Here is a 15,956-nt window from a genome sequence, read left to right on the forward strand (position 1 = left end):
ATACACCAAGCCATGCTTAGCAGCTCATTCATGTCTGATTCTTTGCAACCCCATGGACTGTAGCCCACCTACCCCCTGGACTGGAGCCCAGGCTCCTCTGTCTATGGGGATTCTCCAGGCAAGAATACTGGGGTGGGTTGCCATGTCCTCCTCCAGGGGATCTTCCCCACCCAGGGATTGAACCCAGGTCTGCCACATTGCAGGTGAATTCTTTACCATTTGAGCCACTAGGGAAGCCAGTACTCTATTTACCATGGCTTTATGCTTCTGGTAATGTATGGTGTAGCATATTTAGTCAGAAATATTCCATGTGCCAGAATTCACAACTGCACAACTGATTTTGTCTACTGTGGATTTCAGAGTATTCACTGTTGTGACAAATAAGGCCCAGTTGACTTGAAGATACTACATAAATAGATGACTGACTCGTTATTTAGTTGCTAAATTGTGTCCTATTCTTTTGCAATCCCATGAACTGTTGTCCACTAGGCTCTTCTGTCCATGGGATGTCCCAGGCAAGAATACTGGAGTGAGTTGCCATTTCCTTCTCCACATAGATGATATATGATAGAAAATAAACAGACATGATACATAAATATGGTTTTAAACTTGGAATTTTATGAAGGCAACAAGTCTCTGTTAAGACTGGTAAATGTCTACTCTGTAAAGAATTCTGTACAGAAGACCTTGATGCTGGGAAAGATTGAAGGCAAAAGAAGAAAGGGGTGGCAGAGGTTGAGATGATTGGATGGTATCACCGACTCAATGGACATGAATCTGAGCAAACTTTGGGAGATGGTGAAAGACATGGGAGCTGGGCATGCTGCAATCCATGAGGTCACAAAGAGTAGGACACAACTGAGCAACTCAATAACAACAACACTACACATAAATAAATACATATGTATATATAGAAATACATGTTTACATATACAAACATATTTACATATTATATGTACAATAAATTCTACAAGATACATATCAATCTCCAGATCATACTCTCTAAGGAACTAATAACAACTCTAACCAGGGTGGCCTAGGAAACAATTTGAATTAAAACTATGTTTTTCTTCCATGACTTGGGGACCCTCTTCTATACCCCATATTGTCTTGTTCTGTGCTGTTTTTGCATGTCCATTTTTTTGGAGTCCTTACCAAATTCTTCATTGTTTGTCTATGTTTTACTGACTCAAGTACAGCCTTTAAGCAACAAGTCTACTGACCAATTTCCATGGAAGCCTTCCTGTGCTAGTTTTCTCCCTAAGCGCTATTCTTTGAGAAAGGATGTGTCAGGTAGTAGGTCCCTGTCTAGCCTGAGTCCTTTAGGTGAGTGGTTTGTTGTCTCGTGTGCGTGTGTGTGAGGGGCGGGGGGCAGTTCTCTCTAGCCTAACCAGTATTGTGTTAGTGTTCTGGCCATAAGTGAAGCATCTTAAACACATTTTGATGGAAAGGATTATTTCCTGCTTGGAAACTAGACCAAAATAAATTTTCCATTATGCAGTATGGCATGATACTTCCTATTTAAAACCATTAAACACCACCCCAGAAGCCATAATGAAAGGGATTTGGTATTAAAGCCTACCTTTCCCAGTATCAAATGAATCACCAGAGAACTATATTTCACCTATCAAACTAATTGAAATAAGAGGGTCTTAATATTCCTGAGACTAAGCATCACCAAATCTCCTGGATTTCTTGGGCAGCCCTGGCAGAGGAGGGAGTGGGGAGGTATTTTCCCCTTTACAATTCAACTTATTTTCTTCATTTGACAAGCTACCACATACACACTCCACCAGTGAAAAACAGTCAGCACATTCACTGCACTCAGCACCCAACTGTAACATATTCATACAGAAATTAATGGGACACTTCCTCTTCCGGTTTCCCATTCTTAATACTGGTCTTACACCATCCAATTTAGATTCTCTGGCTCAAGGCTTGGTTTGTTGGTTTTGGCACTGAGAACCTACATGAGTAAAGGCAGGGTTTGACTTTTATATATGAAATGAATCCAAAATACAGCAAAAGGATGTTATCCTCCTCATTCATTTAGAAAACATTATTGACTGCCTTCTATGTACCAAGTATGTTAAGAACTTAAGTACTGATAGAAAAGGGCCAGTCCTTATCTTCAAATTTCTTGCTGCTTTTTGGTTTGGTTTGCTTTTCACAGGTAGCTAGAGAAAGAGACAATATACAAAGCAACATGGGGAGAAGTATGTAGGAGGATAAGAACCAAACACCTGACCTCACTCAGGTTAAGGGCAAGTTTATAAAGGAGGCAATGACTAGGCTGGTACATCTAAAGACACATTACCAGATGAAAAGACCTCATAATATCCCATTCCCCTAAGCTAAGTAAATTTGTGTTAATTTACTGTTATATACTGATAATTTGCTATATTTATATATAGCATGATGTATACATATATATTATGTATGCTATATAGTACAATGTATAAATATATATTTTGTGTGCATGTGTGTCTGTGTAGTTTGACAGCGTTTCAGGCACTTTACTTGGCAATGGAGAAATCAGAAAGAATATGATAAGACCTCTGATCTTAAAAAATTCATTGTCTGGTAATTGCTGGTTTTTTAACATTTGAGTCTCTGTGGAAAACATGTTTCAATTTCAAAACAAGTTTCACTTACTGCTTTTTCAGGGAATGACTTTATGTAACTTCCCCAATCTCCTAAGTGAGAATTTCCAAGGCATCTGGAGTTGCTCAGGCCAACAAACTCGTCTATCTGGTTTGATGACTCCAGCCCTGACTGAATACAGTGGGATGTCCCACTATAAAGAGGAAAGCTCAGGCTGATAAACCAATGGAAAAAAACCTGAATCACAGACAATGCTGTGGAATGCTGTTTGATGAAATTGTGCCAGCTGAGGTAGCAAGCAGTTTCCATTTGCTAAATAAAGAGTAAACATCCCCAAAGAGTTAGCTATAAGCATTTGGAAAGATAAGGCTTAAGTTATTTCAGGTCTTTCATCACCCAGCAAGCCTCAGGGAAATCTCTTTGGCTGAAAGTAGGGATGTTCTCCACCCAACACGTACACAGCCTCTTACATCCTCTCCTGGTCCCTAATCTCATGAATTCCTAAATTATGTCATGAACCAGCTGCTCAAGTGTCGTTTTCTAATATAAACCATAAAAAAAGAAAATTATAAAGAACAAGACCAATCAAAACCAAAACAGTCACAAAACTACTAAAATTCAAATCCAAATCTAATTCTAAAACCTATTTTTTTCATTCTGTCTTGATGCATCAATAAGTACCTGAACTTGGCTTTAGTAGTGGAAGGATTTTACAGTGAGAAACAATTTACAACATTAAGGATTCTTCATTTCTGAATATGATATCTACTAATATATCTTTTGAAGAAAAAGCTCTTACTGAATCGTTTTATCTTTTTCAAACAGGCACAATTTTTTGCTTTGTCTTCAGTTTCAAATTCTTTATTTTATTCCTTCTTAGTCTCAAAATGACTCAGGTTTCCAGATGGAGCTGGAGTTGAAATCAAATTTTAAATTAGGATAAAAATAGCACTTGCTATTTCCACACTATTTCCAGCCAAAAATTTCCTTAAGCAATTTTTCTTAGCAAAAAGAGAAAAAGAAGCCCTTTATACTTCAATACAAATACACACACACACACACACACATATATATATAGCATACATTTATTTTTAATTTTATCCCTTGTATTAACTGAAGGATGAGAGTAATAATAGAGTCAGATAGAGTATTAATTAAAAGAGAAATTTAGAGCCAAGTCAAGTTGTGGGAACCCAAGGATGGGATAGTTGAGTTTCGATGTAGAAAATAGAAGTACCAGAAGGCTTAAAGAGAAGATAGATAGGACAGTAATTGTGGTAAAGGTGGCAGATAATTTCAACAATTATTAGAATCATTCATGAATATGCTGAAAACACAAAGATTTGTGTGCATATTCTCCTGGTAGTAACAATGTTAACAGCAAGCACAGCATCAAGAACAGCTGCCTTTGATTGAGCACCTTCTGTCTTTTAAGTAGGAGTTTGATCAGCCTATAATAATGACTTGACCATACTGATTCAAAGTCAACCAAGGTGAATGACACTTTTTAGGTTCAGAGTGGGAAATATGTAAATTCATCATCAAAATTGTATTTATTTGAACACATGAAGCTTGTGGTTTGCAAGTGAATGAAGGGACAAGAAAACTAACATGGAATGGACTTCTGAAATGAATGAGCTAAGGAAAGGAGAAATGGTTCCTGTCTTTCCAAGTCCAGCCTGCCTTTGTTTACCTCAGTCTCATACAATGACTTAAAGCTAGTGGACAGGGGGAGGCAAGAACTTGGCAGCTTATGCAACATTTTGCAACGCTGCTCTGCAACATTTTGAGGTAGGAAAAAGCTTCTGGGGAGCACCTTGGTGAGACAAAAAGCTCAGCCAAGCCATCAAGGCTTCCAGATTCTGGGTTTGATTCTTTTCACTTAACTACCATATGTGACATAGAACATGTGGGGGGGGGTGGGGGGCGGGACCTCTTTGGGCATTAGTTCATCTGTTAAAAAAATTTGTAAAGTGCATTCCAAACTCTAAAACCGTATATAAAAATGTGACATACTTGGTAAGCTTTCATGCCTTTGCCACTCCATACTTTATGACTTATTTTTTCTGTTACACAGTTTCATGTGTGTTTCTGTACACAATCCACCCACCATCACACACAGACACACACACATAGACACACACAGACACACACACACACTATAGTTCTATTCATTTCCCACCACATAATAAAATAGCCAAAATTCTTAAGTACTTATTTAGTTGCTTGTTCACACGCAATGAAAATGGCAGAAAATTTGGACACTTTTGAATCTGAAGTTGAAACCAAGCATAACCCTGTTCCTCCTGCGCTCGGCGCTGACACCACCTAGTATAATGTAAAGGCCTATTTGTGTCCCCTGCCTCCTCTTTGTAGAAAAGTTGAAATCTCCCAGGCTTCCTTGAGACACAAAGGAGCAGGTTTAAGCAGTTAATTTGTAAAGGAGCTCTGTTTAACTGGCTTAAAGAAATATAAGTGCTTACAAATCAACAAATTCTAAATACAAGAGAAACTAACCTAAATAAATTTCAGGTTCATGTGATCTGAGAAATACTGAATATTAAATTAATGCCTGATATGACTGTGTAAGTTTGTTAATCTAATTAGTATAGACATACCTTAGAATCACCAACCTTAATTATAACACATCTTATTATGCCAAGGTTTAATATATGCTAAATAAAATCTTGTTTCATCTGTTACAAATTTGTCAGCAAGGGAAAGTAACTTGATATGAAGAAATTTTTTTTAAACTAAATGTTTTATTATTAAAATAAAAAAAAACTTTGTATAAAAGCATAACAGATCAAAAGCTCTATTTACATTTATTGATTCAAGGTCCAATTATGCACCAAATACTGAACTGAACTGGCACAGCTACAGACTGCAGATGCAAAGCAAGATGAACACACACACACTTTGACTCTACCTCTAGAGAGAGATTTGATTCATGCCAAAACAGGGCAAGGGAGAGACAACACACGACTCTGCCCAGAAACTAAACTGGCAGAGAAGGCAAGTTCGCAAAGTGTTAAAAGTCACCCTCCTCCAAAAAAGGCACTTCTCAGTTATAAAAGTGCTTCAAGCCTGAACATGAACCCTCTATGCCTGGCTTGTAATTTCTTCAAGAAAGCAAAAACCGCAAAGGATTGTAGCTGAGTTTAACTATCAATTTTCCATGCAAAATAACCAAGAATTTATTTGAAACACCTTATGTTATGAGCTGAAGTAAACTTGGCAAATTCAATTATCCTGAGGTTTGATTCCATGAATTCAAAGATTGGCCTACTCCTGAAGCCTCCCCATCTCAATTTCCTAGGATGGCTTTTCTACAATGATTTCAAGCTTAGTACTATCCTCGAACCTTCATATTGTGACCAGTGGGCCAGATGTACGTGGCAGAGGAAATCAGCAGCAACTAAGTCTCGACTGTGACAGCTTGAATCACAAGCAAAATACACGAAATATTCTCCTCAGAAGCCTCCAAAGTCATATACTCCACTTGCCAACAATCACCTAATTTTTCCACATGGTCTTACGACTTTTGTGCCTTGATTCTGCTAAAAATGTTAACAAACACTATATCAGACCCAATGTTTACAAGTAAGCAAGTTACAGGGATAGTCTCTGAAACTGGGTAGAGGTAGTTAATACTACCACTGTTTTTCTAAGTGCTTGGTTTTATGTGTGGATTCCAGGGCTATTTCAACGCCAATTAAATCCAACATGCTTTCATGAAACTGTTGTTTAAAAAGGATTCCGAATCTAAATGATGGAGAATCACTGGAAGTAAGAGGACAGCACGGGGCGAGGGTGGGCAGAAAAGCAAAGGAGGCACTGCAGGAGGGCAGAGGACAGCTGGCACTACACTTCTGGGATGCCCAGACACACGTGCGCATTTAATGACAACAACTTGATTTGCCTATAAGGCAGACTGAGCCTCAGAATTCTTAACCCGGGTTTCAATCACATGACAAAACTGAAAACTTTAACAAGGAAGAGTTGCGAAGTGGAAAGCAGGTAGCGGATCTTCCAATTATTATCCTTGCATTTCAAACTCCTGTTTTAGACTTTTCAAGTAAGCATGCACGTTCCCAAAGCCGTGGTACTTGGCTAAGTACACGAGCACCCCAGTCGCACACCGCCCATCTCGCTGCCGACAGAAGCTGCAGTTGCAGATCCCGCGACATGGTGGGCAGTGCCAGTTTGGGTCTAGCAGAGCATCCCTGACTTCTTCTCCATAACGGTTTCGAAGGCAGGGACCACAGAATTGGCCTCGAACGCCCCAGCACTCTGGGTTTCTGCAGTTTGTCTTGGTATCGAGAGTTTTCTGGTGGCACTGATGACAAGTTGACCCCAGTGAACGGTTATAGATCTCTCGGGAGTTGTTGCAGATGTTCTCCAACTCTTCTTCTGTGATTTCATCCACCGGGCGAACCACATGAGGAAGGGTCATGGGTCCGGGGCGACGACTTCGGGGCATGTCATCTTCATTCATGTAGCCGACCATGGGCTTCCTCTTCCTCACCAACATGTACCTGTCCTCTTCCTCCTCCTCCTCCTCTGTGGGCAGGGCCCTGAGTGACCCAAGGACCCGGGACCTGGACCTGGTGAGCGGACGAGCTCTCCGCTCAGGGTTTCTCCTGCAGGCGACACCTGGAAACGTGCGCCTCCTGGCTGTCTTTGGACGTGAACTGGGGCCCGGCAGGGAACGCCTCCCGGGGAAGGAGCCAGGGAAGCTTTCTAATTCTGACATTAGTTTTGCAAGCATTGCTTTGTTTTGCTTTATATTTAAAGCCCTTTTCTCCAAGAAATTCATGCCACTTTCATCTTCCGAGTCAGAATTGGAATCGGTCACAGAATTCTCCGGGGGCTCAGGGGGCACGGTTCTTTTGCTGGCTGTTCCCCTGGTGCGTCGTGTGGGAAACTTCATGGCCACACGGAGGGGTCCAGACCGTGTGCCCTGACTGCGGGTCCAACAGCCCTCACGGTCCGCCTGCAGCCTTGTGTTTGCAAAATTATCAGAAGCAAGCTGTCACAACTGTCATCAGAGGATGACGGGGTTTCCATGGAAATCAACTTCACATATCTGAATTTCTTGAAGTTCTTCTTCGCTCTGCAATCCTTTTGCTTTTTTGGCCGAGGATTCCACCTCCTACTTCAGTCAGAAAAAAGAAGCAGTTTCTTGCCTAGGTCCCACCAACAAACACCTCTGCAGTTTCATCTGTTCTCAATTTACCTCCCTTTCTTCTCTTGTTCAAGATTATTTTTCCCTGTCTCTGGTTTTGATCAGTGTTCTTGATATGAAGAAATTTTAAGGAAAAAAAATACGAATAAGAGCTTTATGTGAACTTTTCGGGAATAAGTTTTAGGAATGTCTAGGAACATCTACTTAAGAATAATCTCTTCAAGTATTTGACAACTTAAAATTTAGAGCTGTGCTAAATAAAGTTACATGAAGGAAGTTTATTGAAAAATGAGACCATTGCTAAATAAAATAAGATACTGAAACATTAATTACTGGACACTGGCTTCCTTTTACAAAGAAACAAAAACGTATTAATAAATGTGGTTGGTGCTACACTATTTTCTGTAAGAAGTACATTTTTTAAAAAAATTTTTATTTGGATTTATGTTTACTAATTTATTATATAGAGTGCTAATAAAGGGCAGCTCATGATTGCTTAAGGAAAGTAGGATGTGTGTTTTCAGTGAAGAAAGCATGAGAAATGGGATCTATTAAGGGAAAAGGTAGTAAATGACTTCCAGTTGGCTGTTTTTTATGGGGTGATTTTTCAGATGGTAAAATAAAGTACAGAAAGTGATAAAAATGTTTGTAGAAAAGGACTGTAAGAGTTTTGTGCATGGCCAGGATAGGCAAAGTTTAGAATAAGTTTAATTGAGAAAATAAATTTTGAAAAATAAAGTGGTACAAAACTTGAATTTGGGCTTTTATCTCCATTAAGAGGACAAGATTTTTTAAAATATTGAACTGCCTTTGATAACAGATTTTAAGTTCTTTACCTTTTAAGAGATCTGTTCTGTATTTGCCTTTTAAATCTTATATTGTTACCTTTACCTCAGTGGATAACTGTCTCATAGTGACCTGTGATCCTATCTGACTGAGTGTTCTAAACCCTTTTAGTTATTTTTATGATAAAACTTCTCAAGTCAAATCATAATGAAGCTTCTTTGACATTTAGCTAACTTTGGGATGCTTCAGAGGGTCCCTGAAATATCACAAAGGGAAATATTAAATTCAATAGATTGGCAGGTTAAATTACATGTTGCTATTGTTCTTCAGTCACTAAGTCATGTCTGACTCTTTGAGATCCCGTCAACTGCAGCACACCAGGCTTCCCTACCTTCGCAATCACTGGTCATAGCAAACACTCTCTTCCAACAACGCAAGAGGCAACTTGACACATGTACATCACCAGATGATCAATATTAAAATCAGATTGATTATATTCTTTGCAGCCAAAGATGGAGATACTCTATACAGTCAGCAAAAACAAGACCTGGAGCTGACTATAGCTCAAATCATCAACTCCTTATTGTAAAATTCAGATTTAAATTGAAGACAGTAGGGAAAACCAATAGGTCTTTCAGGTATAACCTAAATCAAAACCCTTATGTTTACACATGGAGGTGACAAATAGATTCAAGGGATTAGATCTGGGAGACAGAGTGTCTGAAGAACTATGGACAGAGTTTTATAACATTTTACAGGGGGTGGTGACCAAAAGCATCCCCAAGAAAAAGAAATACAAGAAGGCAAAGTTGTTGTCTGAGGCAGCCTTACAAATAGCTGAGAAAAGAAGAGAAGAGAAAGGCAAAAGAGAAAGGGAAAGATATACCCAACTGAATGCAGAGTTCCAGAGAACAGCAAGGAAAACAAAGCAAAGAAACAGAGAAAATGATAGAATGGGAAAGACTAGAGATCTATTCCAGAAAATTGGAGATGCCAAGGGAATATTTCATGCAAAGATGGCCACAATAAACGACAGAAATGGCAAAGGCCTAACAGAAGCAGAAGAGATGGAAAGAATGCACAGAAGAACTATAAAATGATCTTAATGACCCAGATAACCACAATGGTATGACCACTCGCCTAGAGTTAGGTATCCTGCAATATGAAGTTAAGTGGGCCTCAGGGAGCATTAACACAAACAAAACTAGGGAAGGTGATGGAATTCCAGTTGAGCTATTTCAAATCCCAAAAGGTGATGTGGTGAAAGTGCTGCATTCAATATGCCAGGAAATTTGGAAAACTCATCAATGACAACAGGACTGGAAAAGGTCGGTTTTCAATCTAACCACAAAGAAATTAAATGCCAAAGAATATTAGAGACTACCATACAATTGCATTCAACTCACATGCTAGCAAGATTATGCTCAAAATTCTTTAAGTTAGGCTTCAGCAGTACATGAACCAAGAACTTCCAGATGTACAAGCTGGATTTAGAAACAGCAGAGGAACCAAAGACAAAATTGCCAACATTTGTTGGTTCATAGAAAAAGCAAGGCAAGTCCAAAAAACACATCTACTTCTGCTTCATTGACTACACTAAAGCCTTTGTGTGAATCACAATAAACCATGTAAATTACATGGGAAGTATCAAATGAGCAATAAATCTTCTTGGGTTATATCACATGGTAAATATTATTACTAAAATAAATTCTCTAAAAATTATGTGGACTCCTAGCATTCTGGTATGTCCTGCTAAAATCTTGATCATAATTCTAGTTATTATCTGCAAGTGTATTATTTTATGTCACAGAAATAACCAAGTTACTTTGTCAATTGCATTGTAATCAGATTTTGAACATGCCTGAAACTTTTTGTCATTATAGAACACTCATGGTTTCACTTTAATGCCTTTGAAAAATGCTTCCTCTTCAAGAAGATTTAAAGAAGGACTTTTAGATAAATACAAGTATCTGGCCTTCAGACTGTAATGCTGAACTGGGTAAGATATCAGAGAATTCTAGTAGAAAACCTGATGATTTCATAAGATATAAACAAAAGGATCAAATGAACTGATAAATAAGGTTATCATTTTATGGTTTCTGCAAGAATACAGAAGAACTGTACAAAAAAGATCTTAATGACCCAGACAACCATGATTGTGTGGTCACTCACCTAGAACCAGACATTCTGGAGTATGAAGTCAAGTGGGCCTTAGGAAGCACGGCTGCCAATAAAGTTAGTAGAGTGATGGAATTCCAGCAGAACTATTTAAAATCCTAAAAAATGATACTACTGAAGTGCTATACTCAGTATGTCAGCAAATTTGGAAAATCAACCAGTGGCCACAAGACTAGAAAAGGTCAATCTTCATTCCAATTCCCAAGAAGGGCAGTACTAAAGAACATTCAAACCACCAGACAATTGCACTCATCTCCCACACTAGTAAGGTTATATACAAAATCCTTCATGATAGGCTTCAACATTACTTGAACCAAGAACTTCCAGATGCTCAAGCTGGGTTTAGAGAAGGCCAGAGGAACCAGAATTGCCAACATTTGCTGCATCACAGAGAAAGCAAGGGAACTCCAGAAAAACATCTACCTCTGTTTCATTGACTACACTAAAGCCTTTGACTGTGTGGATCATAACAAACTGTAGAAAACTCTTAGAGAAATGAGAATAACAGACCATCTTACCTGTCTCCTGAGAAACCCATGGGCAGGTCAAAAAGCAACAGTTAGAACACAGTATGGAACAACTGACTGGTTCAGGATTGAGAAAGGAGTACAAGGCTCTTTATTGTCACCCTGTTTGTTTTAAATGTAGAGCTCATAATGCAAAATGCTAGACTGGAAGAACAAGATTTCTGGGAAAAATATCAACAACCTCAGATATGCAGATGATACCACTCTAATGGCAGAAAGCAAAGAGAAACTGAAGAACCTCTTAATGAGGGTAAAGGAGGAGAGTGAAAAAGCTGACTTAAAACTCAATATTAAGAAAACTAAAATCACAGCATCCAGTCCCATCACTTCATGGCAAATAGCAGGGGAAAAGGTGGAAGCAATGACATATTTCCTCTTCTTGGGCTCTAAGATCACAGCAGATGGTGACTGCAGTCATGAAATTAGAAGATGATAACTTTTTGGCAGGAAAGCTATAACAAAACTAGACAGTGTGTTAAAAAAAACCAAAGACATCACTTTGCTGACAAAGGTCCATATAGTTAAGGACATATGATCTTTCCAGTGGTCATGTATGGATGTGAGAGTTGGACTATAAAGAAAGCTGAGCACTGAAGAATTGATGCTTTTCAACTGTGATGTTGGAGAAGACTGTTGAGAGTCCCTTGGACAGCAAGGAGATCCAACCAGTTCATCCTAAAGGAAATCAGTCCTGAATATTCATTGGAAAGGACTGATGTTGAAGCTGAAACTCCAATACTTTGGCCACCTGATGCGAAGAACTGACTCATTTGAAAAGACCCTGATGCTGGGAAAGATTGAAGGCAGGAGGAGAAGCGGACGACAGAGGAGGAGATGGTTGATTGGCATCACCAATTCAATGGACTTGAACTTGGGCAAACTCTGGGAAATGGTGAGGGAGAGGGAAGCCTGGTGTGCTGCAGTCCATGGGATCACAAAGAGTGACTATGACTGAAAAACACCAACATCTGAAAAATTACTGATTTAAATTTGTGTTTTCTGAGTGTAACGGAAACCTTCCCCTCAAAGTAACTATATAGTAATTTGGCAAATTATGTATTTGTAAGCAAAATTGAAACATTTCTCTTTTCCTCTCTGCTCTTTCTAGAGACGGGGAATGCTTAGGTTCCCAACAGCTTATCAGGTAAATTAGGAAGGCTATCTCACTTACAAGTACATAAAATTTCAAGGTAATTTGGGGACCTTAAAAAGAGAGGAATTAACCTAGATCTGAAAAGCAAAATCTATTAAAAGCCCTTGGTGTGGTTTTTCCAGACCTAAGAGGTCTTTTAAAAGTTCAATTTGAGACTCCTTATAAAAGTTTCCTCAAGCAAAGAGCCTATATAACCAACTCTGTGTGTGTATACTTGGTTATGTCCGACTCTCTGCAACCCCATGAACCTTAGACTGCCAGGCTTCTCTGTCCATTGAATTTCCAGGCAAGAATACTGGAGTGGGTTGACATTTCCTCCTCCAGGGGATCTTCCTAACACAGGGATCTAATCTAAGTCTGCTGCATCTCTTGCACTGCCATGCAGATTATTTACCACTGTGCTACTTGGGAAGCCACAAGATCAATTACAGTTATATAAACCTTCAGGCCAAGTTTATTGAAACCAGAAGGAAATTTAGTTCTCTTTGTTAAGAGAACACAGTTTTTTTTGGAAGGCTGCTTTTAATAACAGACTATGCAAATTTCTTTGCCTTTAAGTGATTTATATTTGTTGTTAAAATTCTCTATTTTGGTAAGGTAAATAGGTATTATTTCAAAATGATCAATGAAGTTTATCACATATGTAGATAAAGCTCATTCTACTTCCACAAAGATTAACCCCCTATGGCTTCCCTAGTGGCTCAGTGGTAAAGAATCCCTCCGCCATGACAGAGATGCTGGAGACACAGGTTTGATCCCTGGGTCAGGAAGATCTCATAAAGAAGCGTACAGCAAAATAAGTCAAATAAGCCCATTCAGCACAACTGTTGAACTTGTGCTCTAGGGCTTGGAGCTTCAACTACTGAACCTAAAAACCAAAAATACTGAGGCCTGAACACCCTACAGCCTGTGCTCTGCAACAAGAGAAGCCACGACAATGAAGAGCCTGTGTCCCAGAGCTAGAAAGTGGCCCCCACTCAGTGCAACTAGAGAAAAACCCGTGCAGGAATGAAGAACACCAAAGACAAAATAATTTTTTTTTTTAAATCAAAATAGAGTAGCTGTGGTTCAGACATCCAATAGAGGTGTGATCTCTGCCAAGTCCTTGTATTGTTAAGAACTTCAGTTTTCTGACCTCTGTCAGATTTGGGATACCAAAGGCCATTCTCAAAACAATGGCTCATAGCACCTGGTGACAAGAATCTATTTTTAAAGGTCTCTTATAACTCCGCTCAGTTGGTAAAGAATCCACCTGCAACACAGGAGACACCAGTTCGATTCCTGGGTCGGGAAGATCTGCTGGAACAAGGATAGACTACCCACTCCAGTATTCTTGGACTTTCCTGTGGCTCAACTGGTAAAGAATTCACCTGCAATGTGGGAGACCTGGGTTTGATCCGTGGGTTGGAAAGATCCCCTGGAGAAGGGAAGGGCTACCCACTCCAGTATTCTGGCCTGGAGAATTCCATGGACTATATATCCATGGAGTCACAAAGAGTCTGACACGTCTGAGTGACTTTCACTTTCACTTTTCTTATAACTCTTATATGTTTAGACAACGAAATTGCTAAAACCGTAAGTTAATAAAGAGATAAAACCCTTGTATAACAACCAATAGCCACGTTAATGAGTAAAACCTACATGATGAGCCAAGACAATTGAGTACTGGGGTACAGGTCACCCGAGGGTATCAAGTCTACATTAGGATACATGCTTATTTTTCTAACAAGGGTGATCTCCCTTGTCTATTTGTATTCAGGTTGTCACTACAGTAACTACTTCTATTAATAACTGAGTCAAGATGGACTCATTCCACTGAACAGGATAACTCAGCAACTGACCCTATATTGTCACATCAAAATTGTCATCCAACAAACTTGGTTCTTATTCCTGCTTCAGCATCTAGTTACAGTAATTCTCATACTGATCTTTGCATGATATATACTTCTGTATGAGATCAGTGATGATAATGGTGCAACTCTAGATATGGAAAGAAGCAAAAATGAAATACTTCCCTGAAGTACAAGAATTTAATAAAGACAGGTAGTCCAGAGAATTCTGGATACTGTTTTATGACCAGGTCCAGTAACAGCACATTGAGTGACCTGTCAACAAAAAGCTTCACCACACCTGAGAATGAGTATTCCAAGCACCAAGGAAAATAGGGTCATGAAAAACCCTGAAACCGTGGCCAAAGTTCTGACCCTGAAGGGCTCCCACCAACTGAAAATTAGCACTTGCCATGTACCTTTACAAAGATTAAATCGTGGCTACTGCAACTGCACACTATCCACACATTCTGATAGGCGTTCAGGTTAGACATCAAGAATGAAGCACTCTGTACTCTGGAAATCTGATAGAGCAGGGCTTCAGGTACGTAGACACTTTCAGAATAAGACTTTATGAGCCCTGATTCTTGCATTTTCTCATACCTAGAGAAACCCTAACATCATTAACAGTGACACTTGTTTTGGCTATGAAGGGGAAAATTATAATCAAGAGTGAAAATAGAGTAGCTGTGGTTCAGACACCCAAGGAAATAACTAGGTGACAGTAGGGTGTGATTTCAGAAAATTCCTTGTAAAGAAATTGAAATCTCTAATATGTGTCAGTTTGAGATGCCAACAGCCATTCTCAAAACAAAGGCTCCAAGCACCTGGTGACTACAACCTTACATTTAAAGGTCTCTTGTAACTGTTGTAAGTTTAGACAATGAAATTGCTTTAAATCATATGATAATAAAGAGAGAAAACACTTGTGTAATGACCAATAGCCAAATTAAAGGTTATAAACTACTTGGATAAGCCTAGAGAATTGAGTTTCTGGGTACAAATCTTCAGAAAGTGTTAAGTCTATATTAGTATACATGCGTAGTTTTGTAAGAAGGACTAAGACCTACCCTGTCTATTAATATTCAGGTTGTCTCTTTGCCAACTACTTCTGACTGAGGCCAAAAGGCTCCCTTCCTTTATCCAGAATAACACAAGTACTGACCCTATTTGGACCACAATAAAACTAGATATCAAACATAATATTATGTTTGATATGTTCTTACTCCTGCTTTGACCCCAGTTATAATAAATCTTTTACTGCTCTTTGGGTGATATATAGTTCCATATGAGATCAATGAGAGTCACAGTGTAACTCTAGATATGGGAAGAAGAAACAAGATGTAATACTTCCCTGGACCACAAGATATTAATAAAGGCATGTAGTCCAGAGAATTTTGGCTATTGTTTTATGGCCAGATCTAGTAACAGCACATTATGTAGCCTGTCAACAAAAATCTTCATCACATCTATGGCAATGAACGTTCCCCACACTGATGGAAAAATGGACATGAGAAGCTCCAAAACTATGGCAAGTTGATGACCCTGAAGGGCCTCTGCCAGCTGAAAATTGGCACTTGCTATTTACCTCTATAAACATTTAATCATGACCAGTGCAGCTGCTCACTTTCAACATTGCCTGAAATGAGTTCAGATTGGACGTCAGGAATGAAGCTCTCTGTGCCCTGAAA

The 15,956-nt window shown here is 39.1% G+C and overlaps 2 protein-coding genes across 5 annotated transcripts in view; both read right to left on the minus strand.

The window, feature by feature from the left end:
• TNFSF18 (TNF superfamily member 18) overlaps positions 1-15,956 on the minus strand; it is a 108,735-nt gene that overhangs the window by 12,680 nt on the left and 80,099 nt on the right. The window lies entirely within an intron of this gene.
• On the minus strand, positions 6,617-14,858 carry LOC136169362 (cell division cycle-associated protein 7-like). The gene is given in 3 exon segments (XM_065937135.1): positions 6,617-7,635; positions 7,638-7,734; positions 14,685-14,858. Coding segments are annotated over 3 exon segments (1,263 nt in total). The 3' UTR covers positions 6,617-6,643.

Source organism: Muntiacus reevesi, chromosome 5 (assembly GCF_963930625.1).
Source record: "Muntiacus reevesi chromosome 5, mMunRee1.1, whole genome shotgun sequence".
Classification (NCBI taxonomy): Eukaryota; Metazoa; Chordata; class Mammalia; order Artiodactyla; family Cervidae; genus Muntiacus; species Muntiacus reevesi.